The sequence below is a fragment of the Chelonoidis abingdonii genome, chromosome 2 (genome assembly GCF_003597395.2).
Source record: "Chelonoidis abingdonii isolate Lonesome George chromosome 2, CheloAbing_2.0, whole genome shotgun sequence".
NCBI lineage: Eukaryota > Metazoa > Chordata > Testudines > Testudinidae > Chelonoidis > Chelonoidis abingdonii.
The window spans coordinates 161,459,697-161,469,772 of NC_133770.1; the positions used below are offsets into that span (position 1 = coordinate 161,459,697).

A 10,076-nucleotide genomic window follows, 5' to 3' on the forward strand; every position below is an offset into this window, starting at 1 on the left:
ACTGCTGGAAAAAGAGAGAATGGAATCAAGTGTGTCCCAGGTTTAGGTCCCAGGAACTTTAAGGGACTATTTCTGCCACTACTGATATCCCAGTTGCCATCGATGGGGCTCAAATGGGTGCACGTGGACCAGAGTTTGGACATACACCGCTACCTTGATATAACGCCACCCGATATAATACGAACTTGGATATAACGCAGTAAAGCAGTGCTCCGTGGGGGCGTGGCTGTGCACTCCGGTGGATCAAAGCAAGTTTGATATAACACAGTTTCACCTATAACGCGGTAAGATTTGTTTGCTCCCAAGGACAGCGTTATATCGACGCAAAGATGTACTTTGCCTGGCCCCATTGGTTCCTTCCTAACTAACAGCAGGTCAGTGAACACTTTGAGGCTTATGACTTTGTGGAGCTGCAAAACAATTCACTTCTGACTATGATAAGGGCATACATCAAGCAGAACCAACCCTTGACACCAGAAGAGTTAAAAGAAGCCACAGAACAATTGCAGAAGGAGACCTGGATGGCTGAGAGGACTGGTAATGAGAGATAGTTTTCAGTACAGTGACTGAAGTTGCCTTATCAAATAATTGTTTGAGTGGTTTGATGGGAGGACTTGGGTGGGGGCAGTCTCTGTCTAAGGGGCCACCACATTTGGCACTAACTGGCCTCAGCAGAGAGGTCAAAACTGAATAGGCCATGGGGATTGAACTCTTCTGACTCCTAGAAGTGGTCCCCCTGCAATACCAGGATTGTGGCACATGGGCACAAAGGGGATGCTGCTGCCTGTGAGTAGACCCCTTCACAATCCAAGGCTGCCAACCTATCATTGGGAATCTGGTGCTGAAATTCCACTACTAAGACTTTCCAGCTGCAAAAACAACTCACCTTCCCTTGGGGAGTCCGCCTTTCATTGGGTCTGTGAATCAGCAGCGGCTGGTCCAGCTCCCTGACTGTTATACCATAATTTTTGCTGGAAAAGGAGTTGGGGAACAATTTTAAAGAAGCACTTTCCTGATACCAGAGCAACAAGCTCAGCTCACAGACTGCAGAAGAGGCTCTGTCCTAACAGAGCTAGAGATGAGAACTGAGGGATCAGACTACATCTTCATTAAAGTTAACGTAAGGTGATGCTCCAGAATGGCACACAAACTGAGGTTTCCTGTTCAATGTTAGCTACTAATCAGATTATTCCTTCCCGCAACACGGTCCTCTGTTGTGGCACATACAGAAGTGTCTACCTGTAGTAGTCTATGAAGGTGATCTCTTTTCCATCAGACATGATGAAACTGTCTTTTGGAGTCTTGTTCCAGTCAATGTCATCAATACGGTACGTGTGATTATTATAACGGGTAATGATGATATTGCCAATTAGCTGCTTGGTGCACTCATCCTGGAAGGTCTCTCTTCTCTGCTGATAGATTACATGCCTTTGTGGAGAAGGATGAATGAAAGCTCTCAGATTTCAACTATCTTCTTATACAAGGAAGAACTATAAATTATTATATTCTCTAGCTCATGGATGAATTGCACTAACAAGACAGCATGGGGGAAGCTTGCACTATCTGTACCGTAACTGCTCTGTAATGAAACAGAAGATACACAATAACAATGCTTAGACTCCTAACTCAATTGCACTCATCTGAAACCAATCTTCTGGGAGGTTCAAAGGACAATGCTATGGGATCATCTCATTCCCCCTTTCAGAGAACTATTCCTCATGGCATACTTACTGAACAGCAGTTCTTTGTATGGACCACCATTGTTTTCTGAGCCCACAAGATGTTTAATTCTGATTTCTCTTCTCTTACTCACATTATATCCAGGACAGAATCATTCCGGATAACCTTGTGGGAGACGTCTGCCAACAGGAAGAGACCTCCATCCGTCCTCCGGATACTGGCTGAGTAACCTGGCCATATCTGCAACCTTTGGAAAAACAGATTGCATACAAATCAGTATGCTCATCCAAATAAGTCATAGGGAATCTCAGTATATGACTAAGACCTGTTCTACCAGAGAGAATGTACAGTGAACACAAGACAAGCACACCACAGGGAATACATTTAACCTAGTCAGCAGGTAGAATTTCAGCTAAAATCTCGGACCTGCAGATCAAAAAGAAAGCAGTCTTTTTCAGGTAAAAATGACTAGACAGGAACCTCAGCATTCAGACAATGTATGTGGCAAAGGCCTTGCTGTAAAGGTCTGAGTTTCTAGAGCTGAGATGCTCAAACACAATGGTGATAGGCCTACCAATACAGTAAGTAGCCCAAGTGTGGAGCCTGGGTTGGTTTGTCTGAAAGGACTGAACCTGGGACCTCAGGATCCAAAAGCATTAACTCAGAGGCAGTAGCAGACTCAAACCTCTGTAAGTAGTCTAAGCCACCAGTAAGGGACAGGACAGACACTCCTGTCCTGGGTTACTCTCACTGAATGAGGATGGAGATTAATGAAGGATTTTTCATGACATGACCGCCATGGGACGTGCCCATTGCTCAGAAGAAGCCATAAAGGTGGGAAACAGAATATGAGCCAACCACCAACCTCTCCAAATTGTTTTTTGTCTGTCTTCCTTTTGCCAGCACAGATTGTAAACTTACAGGCATGGACCATATCTGCCTCTAAATCTGTAGAACATCCAGAATACCATCACAATAGGTTCCCAATCCAGACAGAAGCCTCTGTGTACTACCACAATGCGAACAATAATCATCTGTGAATGGTTCCGGAGCTAGTAGCTGAGAGATCCTCTTCTTTTGTTGAGTCCCGAATTTTCTCTTTGGACATTTCCAAAGTCAGTTCCTGGAGTTCCCCTCCCCCCAGGTCAGTTGGGAAGATGTTCTCAATCAATAGTCCTCATCTATAGAACCCATTCCTGCCAATAGCCCACAACTGCAGGGCTTGACCTCTGCAAATCAGGACTTTAGAACATTAAACATTCGCACACATCCTGCAGCTTGTTAGACTAACGTACTGAAGGCACAGGCTCTTCTCCCTCTTATTCACTTTAAGCATTGAAAGGTGCATAGGTACCATGGCAATAGGAGACAAATAATAGTACTAACCTATATTGCTGCAGCATTGTAGGACTGGTGGGATCATAAAAGTTTCTCCCAACAAGTTTCATATCTAAAATCCTCATCACCCTGGAATAGAAAACTAGGATAATTAAAGGATTCTAGGGGCCGGGACAGATAAATGTAACCAATAAAATTGCATTGCATAGCTTACACCGTTAGGGAGACACCACAAAAACAGTTATTAAAGGTCTCATCCTGTGAGGTGCTTAGTATCCTCAACACACAATGGAGTCAACATGAATGGAGAAAACTCCATTTTGCAGGACTGGGGTCCTATATGCATTAAAAAAAAAAAAAGTAACGGACCGTCTGCCAAGGAAAAGGAATATGTATGCATCTTTTTTTTTTTTTTTTTTTTGAGGCAAGACACCTGAAACAGGTTTTGGCTTGCTTTTTATTTTTTTCCCCTTGCCTGTTCTTTTATCTTAATATATTAGGAATGTTACCTCCCCAGTTTTTGCTGAAGGACTAAAGAACTGGAGTTGGAGACTTCTCAGACCTCAGACGAGGGCATGGGGGAAAAGGAGTGTTGCTGAATCTTTCAAAACAATTCTCTTTTCTCCCGCAAGTTTGTCAGTGTTTGAGTTAAATTGGTGTCAACAACAACAAAAACATTTAAAACAGAGACTAAAAATCAAGTCTCTCTCCCTTGCTCAGGTTCTGGTCTCTTGGTTCCTGGAGTATCATAATACTATGAGTTCTCTAGTTAACCACAGAATTTTCCAGTAAAGACAGAGCAGACAAGGCCTGAATTTCCAATATAAAACTTTTCTGGAAAAACACAAAACTTCAGGCTTTTATCAGAAAGCAAGCAAACATTCTCCCCAATAATCCCCCAAAACACATTTCTCTTCTCTTTCCAGATTCCCTTTTTAGAATAGCTTGCATATGGAGAAACTAGCCTTTTAAGTCATTGTATTCATTTGGTTAACCATTATGTATAGATTAATCTGATCTGTGTTTCTACCTCCACCTAAGATTACTCAAACTGAAAGAATTTCCAAGTCTAATCAACATTTCATCAATAAACTACTGTTCACTTTTGCCTCTCTCTTAAGCAGGGCAATGAAAACAGATTAGCTGGCTTCACTTTCAGGTTCTCATGCACTTGCCCAATAGTGGAATGTTTGTGTTGCAAACACACTGGAGGGGGATGGTTTAAAATTTTAAATCCAAAACAATGGCTTAATTGACTTTTGTTGTAAGTGTTCATGAGAGCACTTTAGTCATTAGGTTTTACAGCTTTTCCCCGCCTCAAAAAATATATATATTTAAAATTAAAATAAGTTACCAATGCCCATTAAAATAAAAAGTTATTTTACTCATTTTAAAGAGATTGGAAAACTCAAAGAAAATTGGGGAATACAAATAGAACCTCCCAGAAAAAAAAAAACAACAACCCTGTGCAACTTCAGCATAGAAGAAAAAATAAAAGCAATTAGACAAAAAACAGATTCATTCAATTTTCTCTGAAGAACCAAAATATGGTTAATTTCCTCAGCCCTCCATAGGTCTTGATCTTGCATCCAGTGGAGTCAATGACATAACTTTCATTCATTGACAATAGTGCAGGATCAAGATTAGAGATCGTACCAAACAAAGAACTGAGTGTTCTTTAAAACAAAGCAAAGAAAGGGGAAGAAACAAAAAATTGCTTACAGGTTCAATCTGCCTAAATGAACTATATACACCATGCGGAGAAAATGGAGTCTAGTGAGTGAAACTGCACAATAAAAAAAAATAGATGTTCTCATTCAAGACAAACAACACTCTCCTTGATTTGTTTGAGACGGGACTGAAACCTCCGATGTCCCAGTCTACACATACAAAATGTTGTCATGATCCTTGCAAGAGATTCTGGCATTCATAACCTGAAGGCAAGGCAGATGGTTAGTCTGAGATAAATGCCTAAATAACTGATGAGGTTACTGAATGTGGTTCAGGATAAACAGATAGATTTTAGATAAGGATACAGGTGTCTGCAAAAATTACCCTGTAGTAATAGGGCGTTGGTATATGTATAGTAGGTCCCTTCCTCAGTCCCTTATCTAGCTTTGAAAGATTTGAACTTCCTCCTCTTATGTTTTTGTAGGATTTCCCTCTCCCTTTATACTCCACATCCACAACCCCCTCGCCCCACTTCCTCAGGCATCAACCTTCAGACCAGGAATGTAGCATTGTACAGCCTGAGGCAAAAATCATCCCTTCGGTCTGTCAGAGCTGCAACTGTTTAGAAACTTGAGCGAACCCCAGAAGCAAGAGACTGAATAAAGGCAACTCAAGTCTCTAGTAGAGCACAGTCATTACACAATTGGGATGTCCTGTCAACTGGCTGGTAGCCTTGTATTCAAGTCAATGGTTAAGCATCATGCCAAGTCACTGGCCTCAACTTTTCCTTACCTTCTGAAGACCACATTGTAAAACGGAATGCACAGGTCCGAGCTGGGCTCTAAGATTTTGGTCATCTGAAGCTTTATGGAGATCTCAGCTCCATCTGTCTTTCTCTGACACGTCAGATCAACAGTCTAGTGAAGGGATGAAGACATCTTAGCAGCAGCAAGAAGTGAAATTACTCAGATCATTAACTATAAAAACTCTTTGGAGCCACCTTGTAGCTGAGAATTTGCTACAGCAGGTCCTTCCTGTTGTCCAAAAGGATTAATCTCTGCATCACTAGGGAGCATCCAGTGTCTTCCAAGCAAGAGCTGCTCCATACAAGATAATCCCTAGTAGGAAGGGAAACTTTTTTGGGGAGATGCAAGTATCTGGTCTCAACACATTGCTCCACCTGAAGTGATGTCGGGAAAATCACAGCCCCCTTCTCCCGCTTCCAGCTCCTGAGATAGATTAAGATGCTGAACCACATATTTGTTCTGACCCAGGAGATTTGTAGTGATATGTTTTGTGATAAGAGTCTTGAAACTTCCAAGACAGTTATATTAGCAAATCTCTGTGTGTGCTGCCTGCTGGTGAATGACAATTTTGTGCTCCTGAAAGATAAGTACTGCAGACGGGTGCTGTGCAAACTTCCCAAATGTAACTGCTGAAGTACACCAATTTGGACATGTAAGATCCTGGTCTATTCTAGTCCTGGGTCCCCCAAACTGCCAATTGTGCAGCAATTCTGCTAACTGGAGACAGAATGGTACCAAAGCCATGATCCCTTGCCACACACGCTAGGCTCCCTTCCTTATCTTCTTGTTAGAGGCAGATTATTCCCTTTTCTAGTTCCTGAAGCGTATGGGGAATGTGTGCTTTTCTTTACTTGCGAGAGGGGGGGGAAGCCATTTAAAATATTTGAAATCGCCAGCTGTTTCTGTGCTCACCAGAATTTTACACATATTCTATGAAATATGTAAATCTAAACCAGGCCATAAAAATTACTGTCTTAGGATATGCCAGTCACAGGATAAAATACCTTCAGTTTTTACTGGTAAGTTTCACTTTCAATTTTTAAATAAGCCAGGTACTCAACTGATACATTCTGGCACTCTATAATAGCTCAAATCATGTGGCACCATGCAAGAGCCAGCCTGTGTGTTTTCTGCACCAGTATCATGTCTTACTTGAGGCAACTTGACAGGCAGGTAGAGGATAGAGCCATCAAATGCGATAACGTCTCCTGTCACCGATCTATGCTCCATCATCATCCCAAACCGCATACTCTTGCATTCCACATTAGGACTGCAGGTCAGGGAGTTAAGGAGAAAGTGGAGAGAAGAGGAGAGAGAATGCTTTATAGTGTCTGCAATATCCTGTTACTTGGAAAATACAAGTATGCATTCAAATTCTAGTTAACACTATTGTGTCCATTACAGGCTCTCAGAATGCTTTGGTATTACACCTCACAACCCTGCCACAGCCATAACCCAAAACCAAGCCCATGAAACTGCAACAGAAGAAAAATCAGTGCAATATGCAGATTAATATCAAAACACAAGAAGAAAGCAGGGATTCAAATCAACTCTATGTGTCACCAACACAGCCACAATCCTTATCCTATGCTATGGCAACTTATTGCAAAGAAGACCTAAAACATGTAATGTTTGTGACTGTTGCCCCATCTAGTGGCTATTCCAGAGTAACTATTAATGCTGATGGTACAGTATTAATGCTTTATGCCAACAGAATGGATTTGTATTGTGTTACATCTCCAGGATAATTTTGTGACCATTAAAAGGATTCTGGAAGAACTGTTACCATAACATTCCTCTAATTAAATCCAGATACTCAAAGGATAGAATGTTCCCCAATGCTTAATTTCAGGAATTGTGAAATCAAGTTAAATTAAAGCTATTTTCCCTAGGCATGCTGTCCTCCAAATCTCCATGGGAATTGCTTGAAAATCATTCAGAAGGGCAAGTTTATAGAAGTCATAGGAGTTCCGCTGCTAATTTCACTAGCTTCTATACCTCTACAAACCTTACTATAATTGAGATAGATGTTCAAGTGTGCAAGGGGTCACTACCTGAAAGTCACATGGTACTGGTAAATGGCTTCATTTTTGCAGTGTATTTTAATCAGGTTCAGTCCTAAGGGGAAAGGAGTTCCTTTAGATCCTCGCTTCATTAGCGGTTCTCTGCAAACATATGAAGGGAAGGAAGACAAAAGCACAAAATAGTTTTGTCTAGATTAACACAAAGAGGCAGTGCAGGATGCCAGCACTGGCTGAGGATCTGAGAAAAAAAGAAAATCTGAGTGCATCAACACCACCCCTAGACCTCTTCTATACTTTTCACCTGTGCAACAATTAGTATGTGCTGAGAACATCTCATTAATACTTTCCACATGTGCATCTCAAAGCACTTTGCAAAAATTCATCAACTCCCACACCCACTGAAAGGCAGGAAATATGGTATCCATTTTACTGATGCATAAACTAAGGAAAAAGAAGAGGTTAAGTGACCTACCCAAGTTTGTTCAGTGACTGAGTGTGTTCTTATCACAATGCCTGTTTAAAAAAATATTAGTTTTAAGAGACAGGTTCCAGCAATATTCTATCCCAGTAAAGCTGGCTCAGTTTTGCAACACTGCAGATTCAGATTGTGTGAAGTCTGTTTAGAATCTGGATTGGTTGGTCTGGAAGTGTCTTCCTGAAGCTCACTAGTACTGTCCCCTACCCTTCTCCTGCAGCATGATCCATGTTACTAGTCCTAAACTAAGTCAGGTAGCCGGGTGCCTAGTCTATCTTTGAATACATTAAAAAATGACTCCCCCTGTTGTACAATTAGCAAGTTAGAGTGTAAGACAGCAGCTATCAATGGGAAGCAGCTGCACAAAGCTACACACGCTGTCACTATCAGCATTTTTCGTTAACTAGTTTCAGAGAAAGGTTACCTAGATACTGTAGTTTCTCCCACTAAGTAAGCTACCCTTCTCTTAGTTTTTTCAAGGCACCTAAGAAATCCTCCCCTCACAGAACCCTGCTGTTTCTTTGTGGTTTCCACTCTGCATCCTGTCCTATTCTTTGTTAATCCAAGACCAAAGCCCCATTCCAGAAGGCATCAATGCAGAATATGAGAGGTAGATATTTGCACCCTCTTCCCCCAACAGCATGAGAACCTGCAGCAATGAGTCCACCAGGCGCCAAGCCACATCACTGAACAGAGGATTTACCTTAGGGTTTCTACAGCATAAATGGCTACAGCTTCTATGTACCTACCAGTTGATCTAAGAGGTGTTTAGAAATAAGTGGGCAACTCAACACATCCATCTCTCACTTACTTTCTCTCAATCTGTTCAACAACGGTGGATGGAGAACTTTCTGGCTGGGGTGCAAACCTGGAGGGTGACAGCAGCGGTTGTGAGAGCTGAGGCTGAAGCACAACTGTGCGCAGGAAAGTCAAGTCTGTAGGAACTTTGCACAACACCCTGCCGAGTGACATGGCTCCTCTTCCAAGAGGGACAAGTGGAGATTCCATTTGCCCGCGGCCAAGAATTCTGAATCCATATACAAGAATGAAAAAGAACGATGTTAACCCTTCCCCAGCTTTAAGTTTCCACCCACCTTATAAATTAGATGACTTGACTGATATGAATGCAGGTTATGTTTAAAACAGGCTTTGGTATGTCTTTATTCCACTCCCTTGGTTTTGAGGCTGAAGCTTATTTAAGCCTAAAACCAAGATCCAAGCCTGACAAGACTCAGACTGTGGCCAAACTCGACACACCTGTGAATCAACAGCCAGATGTCATTTCTTCTTTCTGTAGATTTGTATTTCACCAAATGGCACAACTATGACTTCTTGCACTCAGAAAGCTCCCCGGTATCCCTGTTCCAGAGCCCAAACCCTATAAAAGTAGCATGCCAGTGATACCTGACTCTTCCACAGGGAGTTTTAGGAGAGACATGGACATTGTAGATGGAAGAGAGCTGTTAAAATTCCATCTAAGCCTTCCCCATAAGCCAGTAAAAGACAATTCCCCATGATACATTCTTCTTATTTATAATTTGTATTACAGTATTGCAGGGGTCGGCAACCTATGGCATGCGTGCCAAAGACGGCACGCGAGCCAATTTTTAATGGCACGCTGGAGCCTGCCAGGACTCCAGCATGCCACTAAAAATCCTGCCCAGCCCAGCGCGCTCGCCTCTGCCTTCCACTTCCCCCGTGGGGGCAGGGAGCAGAAGCAAAGCCGTGTGCACAGGGTGGGCAAATGGCCCCACTCTACCGGCACAGCAAGCCGTGGGGTCCGCGCTCCCGGGCTGGAGCACGAGGCCGAGCACAGCAAGCTGCCGGCCCCTCCCCCGCCTTCTCCCCTCCCCTGGAGCCCTGCCGTCGCGTGCAGTGCTCTGGGGGTCAGGGCTGTGCGCTCCCGAGGGCAGCGTTTGGCTCCGCGGGGAGGCAGACACGCTCCCTGCTCAACCGGAGGAGCGGGGCTGTGTGCTCCCACGGAGCAGCGTATCTAGCTCTGTGTGGAGCCTCATGGTAAGGGGCCCAGGGCTGGGGGGGGTTGGATAACGGTTGGGGGCAGTTAGGGGACAGGGAGCAGGG

The 10,076-nt window shown here is 43.2% G+C and overlaps 1 protein-coding gene across 1 annotated transcript in view; it reads right to left on the bottom strand.

Annotated features, from left to right (window-relative positions):
- PIWIL2 (piwi like RNA-mediated gene silencing 2) overlaps positions 1-10,076 on the bottom strand; it is a 35,049-nt gene that overhangs the window by 19,143 nt on the left and 5,830 nt on the right. Inside the window, exons 4-11 of the mRNA XM_032800873.2 lie at positions 8,806-9,021; positions 7,550-7,660; positions 6,648-6,765; positions 5,482-5,606; positions 3,067-3,147; positions 1,814-1,927; positions 1,240-1,428; positions 887-971 (exon numbers count right to left, since the gene is read on the bottom strand). Of these exons, the coding sequence (XP_032656764.2) occupies positions 887-971; positions 1,240-1,428; positions 1,814-1,927; positions 3,067-3,147; positions 5,482-5,606; positions 6,648-6,765; positions 7,550-7,660; positions 8,806-9,021 (1,039 nt within the window). The remainder of the gene's footprint in view (positions 1-886; positions 972-1,239; positions 1,429-1,813; positions 1,928-3,066; positions 3,148-5,481; positions 5,607-6,647; positions 6,766-7,549; positions 7,661-8,805; positions 9,022-10,076) is intronic.